General features: G+C 41.6%; 1 protein-coding gene across 1 annotated transcript in view; it reads left to right on the forward strand.

The window, feature by feature from the left end:
• The window catches only part of KCNAB3 (potassium voltage-gated channel subfamily A regulatory beta subunit 3), a 68,663-nt gene that overhangs the window by 17,728 nt on the left and 26,263 nt on the right, over positions 1–24,672 (forward strand). The window contains exons 6-9 of the mRNA XM_044282733.1: positions 8,115–8,159; positions 8,242–8,286; positions 9,584–9,627; positions 14,866–14,952. Of these exons, the coding sequence (XP_044138668.1) occupies positions 8,115–8,159; positions 8,242–8,286; positions 9,584–9,627; positions 14,866–14,952 (221 nt within the window). The remainder of the gene's footprint in view (positions 1–8,114; positions 8,160–8,241; positions 8,287–9,583; positions 9,628–14,865; positions 14,953–24,672) is intronic.

Consider the following 24,672-nt stretch of genomic DNA (forward strand, 5'->3'; position numbering starts at 1 on the left):
GGCCCTTTCACATGGGTGGATACCTGCTGAAGAAGTGTTGGCTTCTTCATAGCCCAGTGTAAACAAGCCAGTAATCAGCCAACAAACACTCATTAGTCAGATGACCGGATCCTTTATTAAGGCATGGAAAAAATGCTCACTGGTTGGCAGCGTATCTCCCCTCGTAAACAGGAGATGTGATGCCAACAATATGGAAACCGATCTACTATGTACTAGCGATCCTTCATCCACCTTTCACTTTGTTAGGGAAGAGACTCTTTAAGTGAGCGCCAATCGATTTATATTGTTGATCAGTGCTCAGGACTGAATTTGGCTCATGTAAAAGGACTCTTGTGGTTTCCTTTAAGGACTGCTTCAATAATGAGTGATTACGTTTCTGCTGCCAATTCTGCTCTAGGAATATGGACCTGGGCATCTCTAGACTTGGCACTGGTTTCTCAGACTTCTATGAATTAGATAGTTAAGGCATATCCTCTCAAGGGAAAATGGCCTGGCCCCATGATAGGCATATTTACATTAGGATAGATTACACTGTGATACCGTCCACTACTGGCCTCTTAGGCTACTTTCACACTCGTGTTTTGGGCGGATCTGCCATGGATCTGCAAAAACTGATCCGTTACAATAATACAACCGCATGCATCCGTCATGAAGTCAACGGAGGACGGATCCATTTTCTATTGTGCCAGATTGTGCCAGAGAAAACGGATCCATCCCCATTGACTTACATTATGTATCAGAACGGATCCGTTTGGCTGCAGGCAGCGTTTTGGTGTCCACCTCCAAAGCGGAATGGAGACTGATCGGAGGCAAACTGATGCGTTCTGAGCGGATCCTTTTCCATTCAGAATGCATTAGGGCAAAACTGATCCGTTTTGGACCGCTTGTGAGAGCCCTGAACAAATCTCACAAACAGAAAGCCAAAACGCCAGTGTGAAAGTAGGCTTAGAGGGGTTAGCCAGTGGTCTCGGAAACAGCTTTCCTCTTCTTTCTATGAGCACAACTATTCAGAGGAACCATAAGAGCTTCCATGAGCTGTCTTCCATGTTGTCTTCAGCCCTGCATCATAATAAGTCATAAAGATACATCCCAAAGGGTTCTGTCTTGGACACTTTCTAAGGAAAAGTCATTTGATTAATTTAAAGCAGGGGTGGGGAACCTCCGGCCCGGGGGCCACATACGGTCGGCTGGATCATTTCATGTGGCCCCTGGCTCCCTGCCCGAGCGTATAGTGCAAATGCTAATGGCAGCTTCCATTATGGAGGCTGGGGGGGTCTTATGGGAGGCTGATTTGAGGCTGGGGAGGGTATGATGTGGGTCTGATCTGAGGCTGGGGGGGGTCCGATTGGGGTCTGATCTGAGGCTGGGGGGGTCTGATGAGTGTCGGATTTGAGGCTTATGAAGGCTGGGGCGGGTCTGATAGGAGGCTGATTTGAGTCTGGGGAGGGTCTTATGTGGGTCTGATCGGAGGCTGATTGAGGCTGGGGCGTCTGATGGGGCTGATCAGACTTTAGGTAGGGTCTGATGGGGGTGTGATCTGAGGCTCATGTAGGCGGGTGAGTCTGATGGGAGACTGATCTGAGGCTAATGGAGACTGGGGAGGTTCTGATCAGGGTCTGATCTAAGGCTGATGAAGACTTTGTCGGTTTGATGGGGCTGATCTGAGGCTAATGGAGGCTAGGAAGGATCTGATGGGGTTGTGATCTGAGGCTGGGGGGTCTGATGGGGGTGTGATCTGAAGCTGATGTAGGGTGGGAAGTCTGATGGGAGGCTGATAAGAGGCTAATGAAGGTGGGGGGCTGATTTGAGGCTGAGAAAGGGACAAAGGCAGGGAAAGAGGCAGGGATAGTGAAAGCTGATTGAACCCCTCTCTGAACTCCTCTGGGATGAGCTTGGCTGACATTAATTCCAAATAAGGAAATAAGGAACTAAATATATGGCATTCTCTATATTTGGTCAAAATGGCGCCTGTACTATATATAATATATATAGTGCAGGCACCATTGTGTGCTGCAAGAATACAGCGCTCTGGATTTAAAAAAATCATAATATATTTTTGAGGAAATATAGTTGAGAATTTTGTATGGCCCCCAAACAATGTTACAAATATCCAAATGGCTTTTGGCAGCAAAAAGGTTCCCCACCCTTGATTTAAAGGGACGCTTCCATCAAAACATTTTTATCACATATCAACAGCCTATATATGAATATTCTATGTATTAAAAAAAACAAAAAAAAAACGGGTGGATGGATTTTACTTCCTTCACTTGCTGTTTGGATTTTTATCATGGCAAACAGTCTCTTTTAACTCTCTAAGTTAGGCCATCACTTAGACCATAGAGAGCACCTTCTATAGTGACTATAGAGCATAACACATTACACTGATCTGTGCATTGCTCTTCCGTGGCATCTATAGAAAGAGAACAATAGAGCTTTCATACTGTTATCCCAAGTCTACACTTACTATTATCACGAGGATTACCCTTCCGATGACATCTTCCCCTTATAGCAGCAGTAAACTGACAATGGATTACTTATCTATATAGGAGGTCCTATCATTTGCGATGACTTCTTCAGAAGGACAATATTTTCTACTTTATTTTTAGTGGAACATTACTGCCAAAATGAAATAAAAAACTGCCAAAAATTCTGGTGTTTAAAAGATACTGCAATGAAATTGTAACCTCAGTTGTTTAAAGAGGTTTTCTGAGACTTTAATACTGATGGCCTATCCTCTGGATAGGTTATCGGTATGTGAATGTTTGAGAAGGCAGTGGCGTTCCTGTGAGCGCCGCGGCCTTCTCTCTGCTTTTCCTAGGCCAGTTCAACGTTCATGTGGCCTAGGAGCAGCTCAGCCCCAGATTAAGTGAATGAGGCTGAGCGTGAGACCAAGCACAGCCAACATACAATGTACTGCACTGTGCTTGGTGAGCTGCAAGAAGGCAGCGGCACTCACAGGAGCGCAAATGCCGTGTAAACAGCTGATCAGCAGGGGTCCCAGGTGTCTGATCCCCACCAATCAGATACTGATGATCTATCTAGAGGATAGGTCATCTTTAAAAAAAAAATCGTGGAAAACCCTTTGAAGTACAGTATATGTAAGGTAAAGCCTAACTGAAGGAGAAGCTCTCCTTATGAAAGAAAGATCTTGAAAACAAATGTTCTGAACCATGAAGGACCCTGGACTCCTTGGCTTAAAAACTGACTGCTGAGGACTACTACTGTAGCATTTAGGGTGTCCATTCCCATCCCACTTTTGCATTCAAAGTAAATAACATACTACTAGTCCTCACCTTGCCTAGGATCCGAGCCAGGCTAATCAAGGACTGTGATGATATAGATCTACTAGAATGAGCAAATTTCTTAAAACTTGTTTAATTCTGTTTCATCCGAATCTGCAAAGCAATTTGATTTGGATAGGAATCAATCCTATCCATATCAAAAGTCCTTTAAATGAGAGAGAGGGAGATGCTCTTAAGGAGAGAGTCCAGTAGGTGTGAAGAGTATTATAGACGAGACAATGCTCCTCTGGGATAGAGATATGCAAATTAGCTTTAACCGATTAAACAGGTCTTGAAGCATAACTTTAATCTCATCTGAAGACAGCTGTTTTGGCGTTATTGCTTCTCATCAATGCAGAAAATTGGCTTAGCTAGATGATAGGCCTCTGTCAGGATCCGGAGGGGGTACTATTTCTCCTTATGGAGAGCACTTAGTAGGTGTGAAGAGTCTTATAGGCGAGACAATGTTCCTCTGTGAAAAAGATATACAAATTAGCTTCCCTTCCAAAGGGAAAAGATAATGGTCAACATTTTAAACAGGCTTTGAAGCATAACTTGGATCTCATCTGCAGACAGCTGTTTTGTGGAAATTGCTCATCATCAGTGCAGATCAGAAAAAATGGCTTAGAGGCCTTGGTCAGGATCAAGGGAAGTACTATTTCTCTTTATGGAGAACGCCAAATAGGCGTGAGGAGTCTTAACCACCTCCCGACCGCCTAACGCACCGATGCGTCCGGGAGGTGGATGATTTATTCCTCCTGGACGCATCGGCACGTCATCTCGAGAGACGCGAGATTTCCTGTGAACGCGCGCACACAGACGCGCGCGCTCACAGGAACGGAAGGTAAGCGAGTGGATCTCCAGCCTGCCAGCGGCGATCGTTCGCTGGCAGGCTGGAGATGTGATTTTTTTAACCCCTAACAGGTATATTAGACGCTGTTTTGATAACAGCGTCTAATATACCTCCTACCTGGTCCTCTGGTGGTCCCTTTTGTTTGGATCGACCACCAGAGGACACAGGTAGCTGTGTAAAGTAGCACCAAACACCACACTACACTACACCCCCCCCTGTCACTTATTAACCCCTTATGAACCCCTGATCACCCATGATCACCCCATATAAACTCCCTGATCACCCCCCTGTCATTGATCACCCCCCTGTCATTGATCACCCCCCTGTAAGGCTCCATTCAGACGTCCGCATGATTTTTACGGATCCACGGATACATGGATCGGATCCGCAAAACACATGCAGACGTCTGAATGGAGCCTTACAGGGGGGTGATCAATGACAGGCGGGTGATCACCCATATACACTCCCTGATCACCCCCTGTCATTAATCACCCCCCTGTCATTGATCACCCCCCTGTAGGGCTCCATTCAGACGTCCGCATGTGTTTTGGTATCCATGGATCCGTAAAAATCATGCGGACGTCTGAATGGAGCCTTACAGGGGGGTGATCAATGACAGGGGGTGATCACCCATATACACTCCCTGATCACCCCCTGTCATTGATCACCCCCCTGTCATTGATCACCCCCTGTAAGGCTCCATTCAGACATCCGCATGTGTTTTGCGGATCCGATCCATGTATCCATGGATCCGTAAAAATCATGCGGACGTCTGAATGGAGCCTTACAGGGGGTGATCAATGACAGAGGGGTGATCACCCATATACACTCCCTGATCACCCCCTGTCATTGATCACCCCCCTGTAAGGCTCCATTCAGACGTCCGCATGTGTTTTGCGGATCCGATCCATGTATCCATGGATCCGTAAAAATCATACGGACGTCTGACTGGAGCCTTACAGGGGGGATGATCAGTGACAGGGGGGTGATCATCCTGATAACCCCCTGTCATTGATCACCCTCATGTAAGGCTCCATTCAGACGTCCGCATGTGTTTTGCAGATCAGATCCATGTATCCATGGATCCGTAAAAATCATACGGACGTCTAAATGGAGCCTTACAGGGGGGGTGATCAGTGACAGGGGGGTGATCAGTGACAGGGGGGTGATCAATGACAGGGGGGTGATCCGGGAGTCTATATGGGTGATCACCCCCCTGTCACTGATCACCCTCCCCTGTAAGGCTCCATTCAGACATTTTTTTGGCCCAAGTTAGCGGAAATTTTTTGTTTGTTTTTGTTTTTTCTTACAAAGTCTCATATTCCACTAACTTGTGTCAAAAAATAAAATCTCACATGGACGCACCATACCCCTCACGGAATCCAAATGCGTAAACATTTTTAGACATTTATATTCCAGACTTCTTCTCACGCTTTAGGGCCCCTAAAAAGCCAGGGCAGTATAAATACCCCACATGTGACCCCATTTCGGAAAGAAGACACCCCAAGGTATTCCGTGAGGGGCATATTGAGTCCATGAAAGATTGAAATTTTTGTCCTAAGTTAGCGGAAAGTGAGACTTTGTGAGAAAAAAACAAAAAAAAATCAATTTCCGCTAACTTATGCAAAAAAAAAAATAATTCTATGAACTCGCCAGGCCCCTCACGGAATACCTTGGGGTGTCTTCTTTCCAAAATGGGGTCACTTGTGGCATAGTTATAGTGCCCTGGCATTCTAGGGTTCCAGATGTGAGAGAAATATCTTGGCAAATGCCAACTTTGTATAAAAAAATGGGAAAAGTTGTATTTTGCCAAGATATTTCTCTCACCCAGCATGGGTATATGTAAAATGACACCCCAAAACACATTCCCCAACTTCTCCTGAGTACGGCGATACCAGATGTGTCACACTTTTTTGCAGCCTAGGTGGGCAAAGGGGCACATATTCCAAAGTGCACCTTTCGGATTTCGCAGGCCATTTTTTACACATTTTGATTGCAAAGTTCTTCTCACACATTTGGGCCCCTAAATTTCCAGGGCAGTATAACTACGCCACAAGTGACCCCATTTTGGAAAGAAGACACCCTAAGGTATTCCGTGAGGGGCATGGCGAGTTCCTAGAATTTTTTATTTTTTGTCGCAAGTTAGTGGAATATGAGACTTTGTAAGAAAAAAATAAAAATAAAAAATCATCATAATTTTTCGCTAACTTGTGACAAAAAATAAAAAGTTCTATGAACTCACTATGCCCATCAGCGAATACCTTAGGGTGTCTACTTTCCGAAATGGGGTCATTTGTGGGGTTTTTCTACTGTTTGGGCATTGTAGAACCTCAGGAAACATGACAGGTGCTCAGAAAGTCAGAGCTGCTTCAAAAAGCGGAAATTCACATTTTTGTACCATAGTTTGTAAACGCTATAACTTTTACCCAAACCATTTTTTTTCTGCCCAAACATTTTTTTTTATCAAAGACATGTAGAACTATAAATTTAGTGAAAAATTTATATATGGATGTCGTTACATTTCGATTAATAAAAAAAAAAGTAAAAATGTCAGCAGCAATGAAATACCACCAAATGAAAGCTCTATTAGTGAGAAGAAAAGGAGGTAAAATTCATTTGGGTGGTAAGTTGCATGACCGAGCGATAAACGGTGAAAGTAGTGTAGTGCCGAAGTGTAAAAAGTGCTCTGGTCATGAAGGGGGTTTCAGCTAGCGGGGCTGAAGTGGTTAAAGGCCAGACAATGTTCCTCTGAGTTTCTGGTGAAAAGATATGCAAATTGCTTTACTTCCAAAAGGAAAAGAAAGCCAAAGGTGTCTTTAAAATTGGTGGAAAATTCTGCTAGAAAATCTGCAACACAAAGACTTCTCCCATGTTATCTTATGAGGTGGAACGTTGTCAATCTGAAGAAAATTTGGTTCGCTCATCACTAAGATCTACGTAGAATGGCTATAACTCTCTTGCCAAGTTGTTTGGAAGCCAAGAACATTTCAAGCTCCTAAATTGAATTTCCATGTCTATGCACGCAGCTTTATATTAAATGATGACCGGGGTTCTGCCGATTTGTGTTTAATCAGCTCATTGCTACTGAATTGTCAGTTAACCGTAAAAATTGCTTAATGCTGCTTGGCTGACTCTCGGTATTACTTGTAGATCTGGGTGAAGGAACAGAAGAGAAAGCTTTTAATGTAAGGGAGGCTCCACCAGAACTGCCTAGGAAAAAACTACATGCTAAAAATGCGCAATTTTAATACAGAGCAGCCCTGTTTTTATGTCTAAAGAATCAGTACTAAAAATATTTTTTAGAACGTTTCTATGGAACGTAGATGGCATTAGTCTGCTTTACGCAAAATTGAAGTGGTAGACAAGAGCCCACCTGTAGGTGGTAGAGAAGAGGGCACATGTAGGTGGTAGAGAAGAGGCCACATGTAGGTGGTAGAGAAGAGGCCACATGTAGGTGGTAGAGAAGAGCCCACATGTAGGTGGTAGAAAAGAGGCCACATGTAGGTGGTAGACAAGAGCCCACATGTAGGTGGTAGACAAGAGCCCACATGTAGGTGGTAGACAAGAGCCCACATGTAGGTGGTAGACAAGAGCCCACATTTAGGTGGTAGACAAGAGCCCACATTTAGGTGGTAGACAAGAGCCCACATGTAGGTGGTAGACAAGAGAACACATGTAGGTGGTAGACAAGAGCCCACATGTAGGTGGTAGACAAGAGCCCACATATAGGTGGTAGACAAGAGCCCACCTGTAGGTGGTAGAGAAGAGCCCACATGTAGGTGGTAGAAAAGAGGCCACCTGTAGGTGGTAGAAAAGAGGCCACCTGTAGGTGGTAGACAAGAGCCCACATGTAGGTGGTAGACAAGAGCCCACATGTAGGTGGTAGACAAGAGCCCACATGTACTGTTTTGCTATTCTTTGTCATGATGGAAATAATTTTTTGTGCAAAAACTAAAACATATTTTCTCATATCCAAACAGAGCAGAGAAGACTTTGGGTAACATTCTTAAGAAGAAAGAATGGAGGTAAGTATTCATATATTAGACAGACTATCTAGCTATCTATCTAATCTATGCTGTTTTAATATATTTTTATATATATTTTTAGACGTTCCAGTTATGTGGTTACAACCAAAATCTACTGGGGAGGCCAGTAAGTGTCACAGATGTCGTAATGGACAATACTGATTAGTGAACTATGTTTTGACTGTAGGGCTTAGAGTTTTTTGTCTACAAAATTATTTAATAATAAAGTGATAAAAAAAAATTGTTATGAGGAGGGAGTGGCATAAAATAACAAAAAGACACAATACCTACAGCTCCAGTGCCACCACTTTAGTGGTCTCCATTGCTCTTTGATGACATGCTAGTCTACCGGCATGATGCTTGATTGGAGCAGTCACATAGGTAGATGGGCACATTGACAGGACCACCATGATGGTGTCAAAGAAGTATTAGTTCTTTTTTATTTTATGCCGTTTCCTTTCTTTGGCCAATGTTTCTACAATCTTAGAAAATCATCCAATTCAATTGACTAATCTGTAGGATCAGATGAGTATTGAGCCTTCAGCCCACAAAACACAAGTGTCCATTCCACAGGGATTACGTAAGCCTCACGGATAAAACTGGGCTTCGTTCAATTGTCAAAAATCTTCTATGACTCATAAAATATAAATCATGAGCCACATTATTTTTACGACGATGACTACAGTAGGTTGTTTTAACTGTGTCAAGGGAAACTCATGGAAGGATCCAACTTTAGTGGAATCAAGCAAGGTCAATATGGGCTGCATGAGAGATTCAGAAGCAGTGACATCCAACCAATAGAGATTGGTTAAGAACCCAGTCAAGGAAGTCCCATAGCTGTTAGCAAAAAAATTTGAGCGGTCACATACATGGAAATAAAATACTTAATGCTTAAAGGGGTCGTCTCACTTCAGTAAGTGGCATTTATTATGTAGAGAAAGTTAATACAAGGCAATTACTAATGTATTGTGAGTGTCCATATTGCTTCCTTTGCTGGCTGGATTCATTTTTCCACCACATTATGCACTGCTCGTTTCCATGGTTACAGACCACCCTGCAATCCATCAGTGGTGGTCATGCTTGCACACTATAGGAAAAAACACTAGCCTATGTGTGCTCCCATGGTCCCGGCCACCAGAGAGGCTGAAGCTATTTCCTATAGTCTGCAAGCACGGCCACCACTTATGGATTGCAGGGTGGTCGTAACCATGGAAACAAACTGTGTATAATGTGATGGAAAAAATGAGTCCAGACACCAAAGGAAGCAATATTGACAATCACAATACATTAGGAGGTGCTTGTATTAACGTTCTCTACATGATAAATGTCATTTGCTGAAGTGGGACAACCCCTTCAATATATAGGTGTTATTTTATGAGAATAATTCAGTTTTCTATAATTCTCTTCTCAACCCTTCTATACAGTGCAGAAACCGAGAGGGGCTTGTCACGAAAGCATATTATTGAAGGTGAGTATCTGGCATTTAAAAGTCATTCAACTCTACCAGTCATCAAGTTATATTGTACGTAGGAGTAGTATTATAGTAGTTATATTCTTGTACATAGGAGCAGTATTATAGTAGTTATATTCTTGTACATAGGAGCAGTATTATAGTAGTTATATTCTTGTACATAGGAGGCAGTATTATAGTAGTTATATTCTTGTACATAGGAGTAGTATTATAGTAGTTATATTCTTGTACATAGGAGGCAGTATTATAGTAGTTATATTCTTGTACATAGGAGCAGTATTATAGTAGTTATATTCTTGTACATAGGAGACAGTATTATAGTAGTTATATTCTTGTACATAGGAGACAGTATTATAGTAGTTATATTCTTGTACATAGGAGGCAGTATTATAGTAGTTATATTCTTGTATATAGGAGGCAGTATTATAGTAGTTATATTCTTGTACATAGGAGGCAGTATTATAGTAGTTATATTCCTGTACATAGGAGCAGTATTATAGTAGTTATATTCTTGTACATAGGAGCAGTATTATAGTAGTTATATTCTTGTACACAGGAGGCAGTATTATGGTAGTTATATTCTTGTACATAGGAGCAGTATTATAGTAGTTATATTCTTGTACATATGAGCAGTATTATAGTAGTTACATTTATGTACATAGGAGCAGTATTATAGTAGTTATATTCTTGTACATAGGAGCAGTATTATAGTAGTTATATTCTTGTACATAGGAGCAGTATTATAGTAGTTATATTCTTGTACATAGGAGGCAGTATTATAGTAGTTATATTCTTGTACATAGGAAGCAGTATTATAGTAGTTATATACTTGTACATAGGAGCAGTATTATAGTAGTTATATTCTTGTACATAGGAGCAGTATTATAGTAGTTATATTCCTGTACATAGGAGGCAGTATTATAGTAGTTATATTCTTGTACATAGGAGCAGTATTATAGTAGTTATATTCTTGTACATAGGAGCAGTATTATAGTAGTTATATTCTTGTACATAGGAGGCAGTATTATAGTAGTTATATTCTTGTACATAGGAGGCAGTATTATAGCAGTTATATTCTTGTACATAGGAGGCAGTATTATAGTAGTTATATTCTTGTACATAGGAGCAGTATTATAGTAGTTATATTCTTATACATAGGAGCAGTATTATAGTAGTTATATTCCTGTACAAAGGAGCAGTATTATAGTAGTTATATTCTTGTACATAGGAGGCAGTATTATAGTAGTTATATTCTTGTACATAGGAGCAGTATTATAGTAGTTATATTCCTGTACATAGGAGCAGTATTATAGTAGTTATATTCTTGTACATAGGAGGCAGTATTATAGTAGTTATATTCTTGTACATAGGAGCAGTATTATAGTAGTTATATTCTTGTACATAGGAGCAGTATTATAGTAGTTATATTCTTGTACATAGGAGCAGTATTATAGTAGTTATATTCTTGTACATAGGAGCAGTATTATAGGAGTTATATTCTTGTACATAGGAGCAGTATTATAGTAGTTATGTTCTTAACCAAATCTCTTTTTATTAGTCATGTCATAAACAAGACATAGGCAGATTAAGACATAGACATAACACATTTTACAGTGTTCAACACAAAAAGTGCATTATGATAAGCAACCGTAGAGCACATTATGTTGATCATATAAAACAATCTGTATTATTAATTGACAAGCAAAAATGTCATCCCTATCCAGGCATATGAACATTATCATAGTAAATACAATAGAGACCCAGTATAACCAATAATGTAAGGAAGGACAGTGAGACAAAGGAAAGAGGGGGGGGGGGGAGGGGGAATTCTGCTCTAGTTGTCAGGATACCTGAAGTTCTTCCAAGGAAGCCATGTCTTGAGGAACTTTGTGCGAGTATGTGACTCCCAGTGGGCCAGTTCCTCAAACCTATATAGTTGGTCCATTTTTTCCATCCAACCTGAAATGGTAGGAGGTAGAGTTTGTCTCCACAATAGGGGAATTAGAAGTTTGGCGGCTGTAATTAGTATAGTAGGTAAATCTGATTTGGCTGGAGTGTATGATGTGTTAGGACACCAGAGTAAGATCAGTTTTTGATCCAGGACTACGGATGTGGAGCAAATTTTGTTAATTAAATTCTCCACTTGGCTCCAGAAGGGGCGTATACTTAGGCAATCCCACCAAATATGTGAGAGAGAACCGATGCCCGCTCCGCACCTCCAGCAGACCTCAGGGATTTCCGGGTTGAGTCTATGTAGGAACTCAGGTGTCTTGTACCATCGAGTCAACAACTTGTAAGAATTCTCCTGAATTTTAATGCTGAAGCCATGTGATTGAGTCAGGATAAAAGCTTTTTCTGGTTCTGACAATTTAAGGGATAGTTCTTTTTCCCAAGAGCTCAGGAAATGTGGCTCAGAGCAGGTAAAGGACAGTAGCTCCTTATACATCGTGGAGAAGGGTCTGCTGGAGGGCCGAGCCGACCTCAGTCTCTGCTCCAACCAAGTGGGGGAGGCTAGATGGGATGTTTGTATTTGCAGGAGTTTTGTGTCTCTTTTAAAGCTATGTAGATGTAGAAATGCTACAGACTTAACTCTAGGTAATTCGAGGATCCCTTTCCAATCTAGTTCCCCCTCTAACGATATCACGTCCCGCAGGGTGTGGTTCTTGAGCAGGGCCCAAACTCCTGAGACATTAGGCATTTTGGGGTGAATATAGCATTGTAGTAGATGTAATGGAAGCTCAGGGCTCGGGAAATTAAGTATATTGGAGCTATACAGCATAGACCAGGTGAATAGTATCCCACTCCACAGTAAAGGTAGTTTAGAAGCTGTGGGAGAACACGACCGGACACCCCACAAAATCAATTTCTCATTATTAGTGAGTAACGTTTGTTCAAAATGTGAGCAAATGTTCCCAGGATGTTCTGAGAGAAGGCTCATGCCTCTGCACATAAGATTAGCTTTATAGTACAAGTGGACATCAGGCAGCCCAAATCCCCCGAACCTATTTTCCCTAGTTAGAATGGGGTAGGCCACCCTCGGGGACCGGCCTCTCCAAAGAAAGAGGGACACCATCCGGCGGACTTCCGTAAAATAGGACTGTGGGACCCAAATTGGTAATGTCTGTATAAGGTACAAGAACCTAGGGAGTATATAGGTTTTCAAGTAGTTCTTCCTCCCTATCCAGGAGATGAATGGCATTTTTAGTGATTGGAGCTGCGTTTTAACAGATTGTAGCAAAGGAAGATAATTGGAGGAGAATAACTCCTTAGGGTCTGCAGTTACGTTGATACCAAGGAATGGTATCTCTTTTGGGGCCCATTTAAAAGGAGTGGAATCTTTTAAGTGTTGTACTATGTTTCCAGGGCAAGAGACATTAAGAGCCATGGATTTGGAATAGTTTATCCTAAAATTGGAAACAAAGCCAAAATCTTCAAAAATATTTAGCAGTTTGGGGAAAGAAGCTTTGGGGTTTGAGGTTATCACCAGGAGATCATCTGCAAAGGCTGCTGTTAGATGTCTTTGAGAACCTATAGTGACACCCTCAATCTCAGGTGATTGGCGGATTTTGCTTATCAGGGTCTCCATCACCAAGATAAAAAAAGTCGGGGAGAGTGGACAACCCTGGCGCGTACCATTAGTAATGTCAAATGCTGGGGATAAGGTCCCATTTACTTTGACCCTGGCAGAAGGGGCTAGATATAATGAGAAAATGGCTGAAATAAATTGCTCTGGTATTCCAAACTTTGACAGTGTCTTGGACATGAAGGACCAACTCACCCTGTCGAAAGCCTTTTCAGCGTTGGTACTCAGTAATGCCACAGGTACTGCATTAGCTCACGCCCAAGACATCAAGTGCAGTAGACGGATGGTATTCTCATTGCCCCTTCTGCCAGGAACAAACCCAACCTGCTCACCATATATTATATCAGGGAGCATCTGCTGAAGGCGCTGGGCCAATATCTTCGCCGACCACTTGACATCTACATTTAACAAAGAAATGGGGCGATAGTAGTTATGTTCTTGTACATAGGAAACAGTATTATAGTCTTCATTGCCCTAGACAGTGGTTCAACGTCATAGCCAAAAACCTTTCCTGGATGGTCAAGTTAAGGAAAATATACAGTACAGACCAAAAGTTTGGACACACCTTCTCATTCAAAGAGTTTTCTTTATTTTTTGACTATGAAAATTGTAGATTCACACTGAAGGCATCAAAACTATGAATTAACACATGTGGAATTATATACATAACAAAAAAGTGTGAAACAACTGAAAATATGTCATATTCTAGGTTCTTCAAAGTAGCCACCTTTTGCTTTGATTACTGATTTGCACACTCTTGGCATTCTCTTGATGAGCTTCAAGAGGTAGTCACCTAAAATGGTTTTCACTTCACAGGTGTGCCCTGTCAGGTTTAATAAGTGGGATTTCTTGCCTTATAAATGGGGTTGGGACCATCAGTTGCGTTGTGGAGAAGTCAGGTGTATACACAGCTGATAGTCCTCTTTGAATGAGAAGGTGTGTCCAAACTTTTGGTCTGTACTGTATGTTAGTAGGGCCAGTACAAAAAGGTCACAGTGATGCCCCAGAACCCTTTGAGTTTCACCTGATGAACAATCATTTTGGTTGAAATCATCAGTTTTCATCAACTTTAGATACGGGTAGTTATCTAATATATCTATTAGACATCGAAGACATCTATTATCAGACATCTAAAAGTGGAAAACAGCTCTAAAAGTTTTTAACCTTCAAATTTGTTTATGTCCTTAAGTTACAATCTGTAAGACAATCTCAAAGTGAAAATACACATGTCTACTTCCTTTCTAAAGTTCCACATTTTGATTTGCATCTTCATCGAGAATCAGACAAATCTGAGTCTTTTGTTTTACGGAGAACTGTTCCCTTTTAACTTAAAACCAAAGCTGTCCATAGGACATGACAGTCTGAAGAATACGAAGGCTAGAGGGGGATGGAGGTAACTGCCTTCTTAGGTCTCTCTGGGATTCCCATCTTGACCTCCTCTCGATGTCTCATTTAATCAGGAGGCAGAGGCTTGTCCTTTTGGGATTTCTTTTTAATTGGTGTAATCTTGACGACAGAAGAATCTATAATAAAGAGCAAGCCTTCTATTATGATGTATTAAAAGGAAAGGAATGCTGCCTCTCATTTCTATTTCTCAAATTTATTTTTATTGTCCTTCTGAACGTATTTAATTGATATCCACTGTCCATCAGGTCTCCGGGGGTCTCTAGAAAGGCTGCAGCTGGAATACGTAGATATTGTATTTGCGAATCGTATGGATGCCAATAGCCCAATGGAAGGTATATTCATCTTTCTCCTGCCTCCTCTCTTTCTTCTTCTTTACTATGCCTCTTTTTTCTACATTAGGTTGTACTTGATATTCTTTTATCTAGACCAGTTATGTTCGGTAGAATTTTAGATCTGGGACTTATCTATAGATATGTAACAAGACAATCACTTATTTGGAAGATATCATGTTGACATATTTTCAGCCAGTGTCACCCAGGGACATAACAAGCAAGGTACGAATAAGAAGAAATGGAAATGTCATGATTATTAGGCTCTCTAATCTGTCCCCTGAGCCTTTATATCCTTTCCTTCCTTGTGCAATCCATTAACCACTGCCTCCCCACCTTTCTTACCCCTCCATCATCCACTGTTATCACTAATGCTCACCTCTAAAGCCCCTTTAAAAGTTTGGGTACGTCATTTTAGCTGCTTGCCCTCAGTAGTTGCACTACCTGCTGGACCCTTGGTGGATGGGTGCTTGATGTCACCCATAGCTCCAAGAAGCCAACCACCCACTGAGTGAGTCTACATAAAATGTTATTGTATCACTGTCTGTGAAGTAAAAAATAAAATCCCAGTCTCCATCAATTAGAAATGTCCTTTATATATGACTATCGTGTGAAAAATAGCAAGGAACTCAACGTTAATGATGTAATCTCAGAATACTGAGAACACTACTATGCACCAATAGTAACGCAGAGCTATATCACATAGACATCAATCAGGTTGAGTGAAAAACAATAATTCCTGCTGTATATGATGAATCTGCAGGGCACATTGTTTAATAATTCCTTACATCTTGTTACGGAAGTGGACATGGATCCACTGTGTCCCTGAATAGATATGACTTGTGCTACTCCTGAGGGCTTTATCCTTGTGGTCTACACAATGATATGAACTCCATTGGTGGAAAACCACCAGACTGCCGCCTTCTGGAGTAACCTCTGTTCAGTGACTGCTGACCCACAGAGGTCAAGTGACACCAGTGTGGGGCCATGAGGGATCAAGCAATCCGTAGTAAACAAGCCAAGGTCAGGCATTGTACATGCAATGGAATAAACTCTAAAGGTATGAGCGGTCAGCACAGGGTCAATACAAGAGGCGAGAAGAGTTCAATTCACGCGGCAAAGGTTCAAATCCAGAAAACAGATAAAAGCTAGTAGATGGGAGATCAAACAGAACAATGGCGCATCTTCACAGAGAACTAACATCTAGAACCTTTTGCTCTGGTAAACCTCCCACTGTATACATTGCAGTATTAAAGAAGCTAATTCAGTCCCTTGTATTAGACCGAATGGAGACAGTGGAGGCTGCAGTGGACCTTCCACTTATAGCTTAAGTGAAACGCTGTGTCTCTGCTGGAAGAGTACGGTGCACCTATGAATGTCTATTGGTTTCAATGGCTTCCCAAGTATTTATAAAGTAGTCAAGCTCTTTGACCCCTATAATCAGTGATATGAGAAGTTGTCCTACATCCCATCTCCATCCTCACAAGCTCAGGAAACTGCAGTCAGGGACAAGCAGAGGTGAAGGCAGGCAGAGTTTGTGCAATCCAAAATCAGTCTAAGCTTCAGGGAAGACAACTCAGTATGAGGGTCAGTACAAGGAACAGGTAAAAGTCAGGTCAGGCAGAGAAGGGTCAAATCCAGAGGTTGGTAGATAGACAGGCAAAGCAAGACAATGATGCACCTTAGCAGGATATCATACAACTAAAATCTAGTGTTCAAGCACCCTATCACAGGAGTAGATGCCTTAAATACCCTAAGGTGGTCACTCATTGGCTGGGGAAGACAAAGGAGTGGCACTGGCCCTGTAAGAGTGCCTGCACCCTATGGGCAAAAGAAGGGGGAACAGGACTCAGTTTGCATAGAGAGAGTGCTACTCCGGCAGTCGTGCTGGCTTGGAAGTAGCAGCATGCTGCCAGTTGGCACAAAGCACACAAGAAACAGCACAGGGAACCTAGGTGAGTGATCCAGTGGCTGTACCCACCAGGGGAGGTGAGAACATGGGCACAGACCACTGGCATAACAATTGGCTTGGGAGAAGAAAAAAAATTAATCAGATTTTGCTAAAGTATGGAATTTTTGACCACTGAACGCCTGATAAATTTCCATTGCGAACAGTTTTTCCCTTCTACATGAATTCTGTCCTCATATTTAATGGAATATTTCTACATTACAATTATTTTAGGCGTTCATTGGATGAGTTTAATAATCGTGACGTCAGGAGGTCGATGTTCCCTGGCAGCTGTCAGCAGACTGTAGACAAAACCTTTTAATCTTATTGATTTCAGATACCACTCTCTCTGTAGTAAAGAGTGAATTAATTAAAAATTAAGAGCCGTGACTATACGAGTGATCACGGGACCTTTTATAGGCATTGCTAGATAGTCCACCTATGGGTCACTGCAGTCCTCTTGGCTCAACGAAGAGACAGAAAGTGCCCCATACGTTCATTAATCCATGCAGCCCCAGTTTCCATTTTGGTGGAACATTTACCATCGACATGGCTTAATTAACCTTTAAGAAATTGGACTATTATAAATTTCATGCTATACCCTTTAAATATCAGTATTCAGACAAGTCTCAAAAGAAAATGTAACCCACAATCGGAAAACTCAAAGGAGTACTCTCCTCTCATAAATCACTTATTCCCCCTACCATTGATTTACAACAGGTCCATTAGGTACCATTTGAGGTGTGAACAGAGTATAATGCCTCATTTATACCAAGGTACTGGTGGTTCTAAATTTAGAAGCTCCTGAATGTGCATGTAAATCAATGGAGCTATTCAGTCATATTTCTAATTTTGTCATAGAGGTTGATGGAGGCCGTGAAAAATATACTGCGTCCATATTTTAAATCCATATTTAATTAGAATTTGTACCTATGATATTATTGGGACAAAATGTAGCGTTCTGATTATAATAGAGCTAATGTGTCCATAAATAGATTTACAGTACTAGGGCCGGGACAAGGTATTTTCATGCCCTAGGCAGAGTAGGCAAATTGTATTCCCCCTAGAATATATTTAAAGCGTACCTGGTTTTAACAAAATGTCTTTGCTTCTTTGTACAATTATAACTGTGAAGGAACAGTTATGGAACAGTTATGTTTGGGATTCCCTATATGTTTTTTTCATATTATTACCTGTTTAAGCTTAACAGCTAGATGCATTTCACTCAGAAGCAGAGGGCATCTCCTCTCTCCCAGCACTGTACTGCTGTGACATCCTTTCCCTTACTTCCCACTGTTTGTTTTCAGTTTCAGAGCTCACAGAACAGATAAGGAGGGGGAAATCACACTCACAGACACACAGGAGGCTCCTGTGATGTTCAGAAGCAGTGTAGTAGCAATTGTTTTGTCAAGCTCAGGATCTCAGCAAGCTCTGACACACACCTATTGCCTGTGAACCATCTTCTGAGTCTCTGTTATCAGGGACAGCTCTTGCCCTGACAACAGGCAGTGGACTGCAAATAAGGTGGAAGCAAGACCCCATAGTAGCAGTGGCTGGATAGTGTACTGGTTAAGGGCTCTGCCTTTGACATGGGAGACCAGGGTTTGAATCCTGGCTAGGTAGGGTCAGTATCGATTCAGTAGGAAGTCCTTGGGCAAGACTTGAGCTCTTTGAGTCCGACAGGAGAAAAGCGCTATGCAAAATGTTAGGATTATTATTAGTGATGAGCGGCATAGGCAATATTCAAATTCGAGGATTTTTGGCCGAATATGTGCCATAAATGAGCAAATTCGAGAATTCGTGATCTCCAGTCATTATTTACTTGTAATATATTTGTGATAAAAATTTTCGATTAGAATATTCGCGATCAACACTAAGGGGTAGGCAACTTTCATATTGGTTGCTAGGGATGTTGCTAAGTGCCGATATTCGCAATTAGAATATTTGTGATCAACACTATTTGCTAATACGAATATATAGCACTATATTCAAAATATTTGAGAATTCTCAAAGTGGCGATATTCGCGATTAAAATTCGTGATTTGAATATTCACGCTCAACACTAGTGGCTATGACTTTACATCTTTTTTTTTTTTTTTTTTTTTTCAGGTGTTCAGGTGGATGCAGGCAGATGTTTTAAATAAAGTGATTTAGAAACTTTCTACTTACACCATTCTCTATTAAATGAAATTGTGTAAAAGTACAGGGACTCTTTAAAGTGACCTTAATTTCTAATAAAAATATCTGAACGTATTTTAACCCCTTAGTGACCACCCATACGTGTTTTTACGGCGGTCACTAAGGGGCCTTAGGCTGGGCCGCCGCGTTTTTACGGCGGCCCTGTCTAGGGAGAGCAGACCCGGCTCTCACATGAGAGCCAGGGCCCTGCTCTAACAGCCCTGACTGGCAGAAGTGCCGATCCGGGCTGTTTAACCCTTTACATGCCTCTGTCTCCCATCAGCACCCCGAAAATGTGATTGCGGGGTGCTGATGTGTTGGGAAGCTTACCTCGCTTCCGATCAGGGCCCCGAGCCTGTCTGCAGTTCTCTCCAGCAGGCTGTGCCTCCCTGGCGCAGCCTGCTGGTCAATCTTTGAATAGCATTGCTATTGAAATGTAATGCATTATAGAAAGAGTTAATAAAAGTTAATCAGAAAGTTATGTGTACCCCAAAATGGTGCCATTAAAAACTACAACTTGTCCCGTAAAAAACAAGCCCTCATAAAACTATATAGACAGAAAAATAAAAAAGTTATAGCTCTTGGTCATGAAGGCCCAAACAGGCTTGGTCACTAAGGGGTTAAAAGAAGCAGTCACAGCCATAACAAATAGAAATCCAATCACAGGTAACATCTGCACTAATTTGAGTTGTTTAATTTCCTCTTCTTCTCTATTTGGTCCAGACCATCATGATGATTTCTCCTGAAGACTGCAGAGTTTACTACACATGCATCTTTGGCCTCCTTTGACATATAAGAAGACACTAGTGTTAATATATGTCACGTGGTAGATGGCAGCCATTTACAGATTTTGCATTAGAGCTTAGGAGATTCAGGTTATACCTCTGACTTTGGCTCACTGCTTCTGCAGTCAATCTACTATAGCAAAGAAACCCCCTATACAGATGCTCCCTTTAACACTGCCATTCTATAGCTTCCATGAATACTGTGCTTGCTGCTGTCCCATGTGCCCACATTACTGCACCAACAGTGTTGCCCAATGCCCCCAAATACTATACCGCTAAAATTAAAGTCCACAATCAAACCCATGCAGTTTTATTTATTTAGCTTACTTATATGGCGCCAACATATTCTGCATCTTTAGAGTGTGGGAAGAAACCAGAGGAAGCCCACACAAACATGGGGAGAATATACAAGCTCCATGCAGATGTTGCCCTTCGTCGGTTTGAAACCCAGTGCTGCAAGGCACCAGTTCCAACCACCGATCCACAGTGCTTTCAAACTGCTTGGAATGTTATATAATAATAAAAGCTATGATATCTTATCAATCCCCACCACTCACTTCCGAATCACTGGTCGCAGTGGTCACATGTTCGAGTCAAGAGGGACTTGGGAGTACGGAGACCAGCGAGGACGCAGCGAGTGGCGGAAGGAGTGTGGTGGGGATCAAAAAGGCATCACTACTTTTATTATTTTATGACATTCTTATTCTGATTCAAAAATACATTTTACATGGCTGGAAAAACCCCCTCTTAATGCAAAGCCAAGATGATACCCCAAAATGAATAGACTCCCAGACCCCAGAATGAATGCAGACCGCTAGACATAGACACATAGAATGTGTTGGCAGATAAGAACCATTTGGCCCATCTAGTCTGCCCAATATACTGAATACTATGGATAGCCCCCGGTCCTATCTTATATGAAGGATGGCCTTATGCCTATCCCATGCATGCTTAAACTCCTCCGCTGTATTTGCAGCTGCCACTTCTGCAGGAAGGCTATTCCATGCATCCACTACTCTCTCAGTAAAGTAATACTTCCTGATATTACCTTCAAACCTTTGCCCTCTAATTTAAAACTATGTCCTCTTGTAGCAGTTTTTCTTCTTTTAAATATTCTCTCCTCTTTTACCTTGTTGATTCCCTTTATGTATTTAGCAGTTTCTCTCATCTCCCCTCTGTCTCGTCTTTCTTCCAAGCTATACATGTTAAGGTCCTTTAACCTTTCCTGGTAAGTTTTATCCTGCAATCCATGTACTAGTTTAGTAGCTCTTCTCTGAACTCTCTCCAAAGTATCAATATCCTTCTGGAGATATGGTCTCCAGTACTGCGCACAATACTCCAGATGAGGTCTCACTAGTGCTCTGTAGAGCGGCATGAGCACCTCCCTCTTTCTACTGGTAATTCCTCTCCCTATACACCCAAGCATTCTGCTAGCATTTCCTGCTGCTCTATGACATTGTCTGCCTACCTTTAAGTCTTCTGAAATAATGACCCCTAAATCCCTTTCCTCAGATACTGAGGTTAGGACTGTATCACTGATTTTATATTCTGCTCTTGGGTTTTTACGCCCCAGGTGCATTATCTTGCACTTATCAACATTAAATTTTAGTTGTCAGATTTTTGACCATTCCTCTAGTTTTCCTAAGTCCTTTTCCATTTGGTGTATCCCTCCAGGAACATCAACCCTGTTACAAATCTTTGTGTCATCAGCAAAAAACACACCTCACCATCGAGGCCTTCTGCAATTTTGCTGATGAAGATATTAAACAATATGAGTCCCAGAACAGATCCCTGAGGTACCCCACTGGTAACAAGACCATGGTCTGAATATACTCTATTGGCTACAACCCTCTGTTGTCTGTCCCTCAGCCACTGCCTAATCCATTCAACAATATGGGAGTCCAAGCACAAAGACTGCAATTTATTGATAAGCCTTCTATGTGGGACAGTATCAAAAGCCTTACTAAAGTCTAGATAAGCGATGTCTACTGCACCTCCGCCATCTATTATTTTAGTCACCCAATCAAAAAAATCTATAAGATTAAGTTGACATGATCTCCCTGAAGTAAACCCATGCTGTTTTTAATCTTTCAATCCATGGGATTTTAGATGTTCCACAATCCTCTCCTTAAGTATGGTTTCCATTAATTTCCCCACTATTGATGTCAGGCTTACTGGCCTATAGTTGCCCGATTCCTCCCTACCACCTTTCTTGTGAATGGGCACATTTGCTAATTTCCAATCTTCTGGGATGACTCCTGTTACCAGTGATTAGTTAAATAAATCTGCTAATGATTTTGCTAGTTTACTGCTGAGCTCTTTTAATAGCTTTGGGTGTATCCCATCAGGCCCCTGTGACTTATTTGTATAAATTTTAGACAGCTGACTTAGAACCTTTTCCTCTGTAAAGACACATACATTAAAATATTCATTAGTCTTTCTTCCTAACTGAGGTCCTTTTCCTTCATTTTCCTTTGTAAAAACTGAACAGAAGTATTCATTGAGGCAGTCAGCTAGTTCTTTATCTTCTTCCATATACCTTCCTTCTTTTGTTTTGAATTTGTTAATTCCTTGTTTTAGTTTCCTTTTTTCATTTATGTATCTGAAGAATGTCTTATCGCCTTTTTTCACTTTCTGAGCTAATTTCTCTTCTGCCTGTGCTTTAGAAGCTCTTATAACTTGCTTGGCCTCTCTCTGCCTAATCTTATAAATTTGCCCGTCATCCTCGTTTTTATTTTTATTTTACTAAATTACTAAATGCTATCTTTTTGTTTTTAATGATATTGGCCACTTCTGCTGAGTAGCACAGTGGTCTCTTCCTTTTTTTGCCTTTACTGACAAGCCTAATGCAATTATTTGTTGCCTTCAATAGTGCCACTTTTAAGTAGTCCCATTTCTCCCGGACTCCATTGAAACAGTTACAATCTGATAGGGACTTGTATACCTCTAATCTAATTTTAGAAAAGTCAGTTTTCCTCAAATCTAAAACTTTTGTTTTTGTGTGGTGTGGCTTAGTCACTGTAGTTATAGTAAACCACACTGACTGATGATCACTAGATCCCAAGCTTTCCCCTACAGTAATATCAGATACCAAATTCCCATTTGTGAATACTAAATATAAAATGGCCTCCTTCCGGGTTGGCTCCTCAACTACTTGCTGTAGAGATAATCCCTCCTAGTAGGGAATTTAGAATATCTGTACTCCTGACAGAACTAGCTATTTTGGTTTTCCAGTTTACATCAGGAAGATTAAAGTCTCCCATAATGATAACTTCCCCTTTCAATGTAATTTTTGTTATTTCCTCAACTAGTAGATCATCTAATTCTTTGACTTGGCTAGGTGGTCTATATATCACACCTACACGAGTTGCCTTATGATTATCAAGCTGCAAGGTAACCCAAACTGACTCTAAATTGGTCTCGCTAACTTGTATTAAATTAGATTTTATGCAATCTTTCACATACCGGGCCACCCCTTCCCCTTTCTTGCCTTCTCTGTATTTCCTATATAGAGAGAACCTTGGTATTGTTATATCCCAGTCATTACTCCCATTTAACCATGTCTCAGTAACGGCCACTAAATCTATATTCTCAGATGCCATTATAGACTCAAGTTCATTGATCTTATTCCCTAAACTGCAAACATTTGTGGACAAGACTCTGAGCTTGTCATTTCTTAACCTATGTGGTATTGGCATCTTCTGGCATTGTTTCGGGGGGCAGTCGGACTGCTGGATTATCACTCTTTTGCCCCCCCTTTCCTAGTTTAAATGCTCCTTAGCAAATACTTTGAACTGTTCACTGAGGACATCCGTTCCCTTGAGAGAAAGATGCAAACCATCTTTCTTGTACAGTTCTTTTCCATTCCAACGAGAGGTAACATGAGACACAAAGCCAAACCCTTGGTTCAGACACCATTCACCAAGCCACACATTGAATTCCTTAATGCGCATCTTCCTATCATGCTGAATGTTATGCACAGGCAAAACTGCAGAGAATGAAACAGTTGATGCAACCTCCCTTGTATAATTTCCAAGTGTGTGAAAAGCTTCCTACACCTTTGAAACCTCATTGCAAGCCAGATCATTTGTCCCAAGAGAGACAATAACATCCACCTCCCTTTCCTGCTTTGCTTGCCTAACAATATTAAGGATATGTCGTCTATCCCTGCTAGCGGGAGCACCAGTGGGACATCTCACAAAACAATTTTCCTCAAACTTCACACCTCTTATAATAGAATTGCCCACCAACAGCTGCTTACTATCAGTCCTCACTATCTTCACTATCATTTTTGTCTTTGGCTGCAGTCTTGCATACTTTAGGCATGGGAGATGATTGTTCCTCCCCCACTGTGCCTGAGCCATCCTATATGTTGCTCTTGCGCTCTGAAAGTGCTGCAAATGAATTATGGAGAGCCACAGACTGTGGGACATGTCTTCTATCAACAACTCTCAGTCTACCAGAACCTGCAGTAACCCATCTTCCATTTCTAGGGGGCCTCTGTGGCAGTGGCATTGCAACATTCCCAGCCTGAGTGTCACGGCCATGTTCATTGTCGCGACTCCTGAACCGCATGCGGTTGCCTGCGGTTTGGTTTAGTTGTTCAACCACAGGTGAGGGCCGCTAGTTTGTTGCCTCACTTGTGGTTGCTGCGGGCAACAAGTCATTTGGTATTGTCGCAGTATAGCAGCCTGAGCTGGTGCTAGGCATCTTGCTGCAATGTGCATACGGTTGCACCTAGCAACCTCTCTGTTAGGTGTGTGTGTGCATGTTATGCACTTTGTATGTCTGGTGTGCACGTGGTTTATGTTA

This window comes from Bufo gargarizans, chromosome 2 (assembly GCF_014858855.1).
Source record: "Bufo gargarizans isolate SCDJY-AF-19 chromosome 2, ASM1485885v1, whole genome shotgun sequence".
NCBI lineage: Eukaryota > Metazoa > Chordata > Amphibia > Anura > Bufonidae > Bufo > Bufo gargarizans.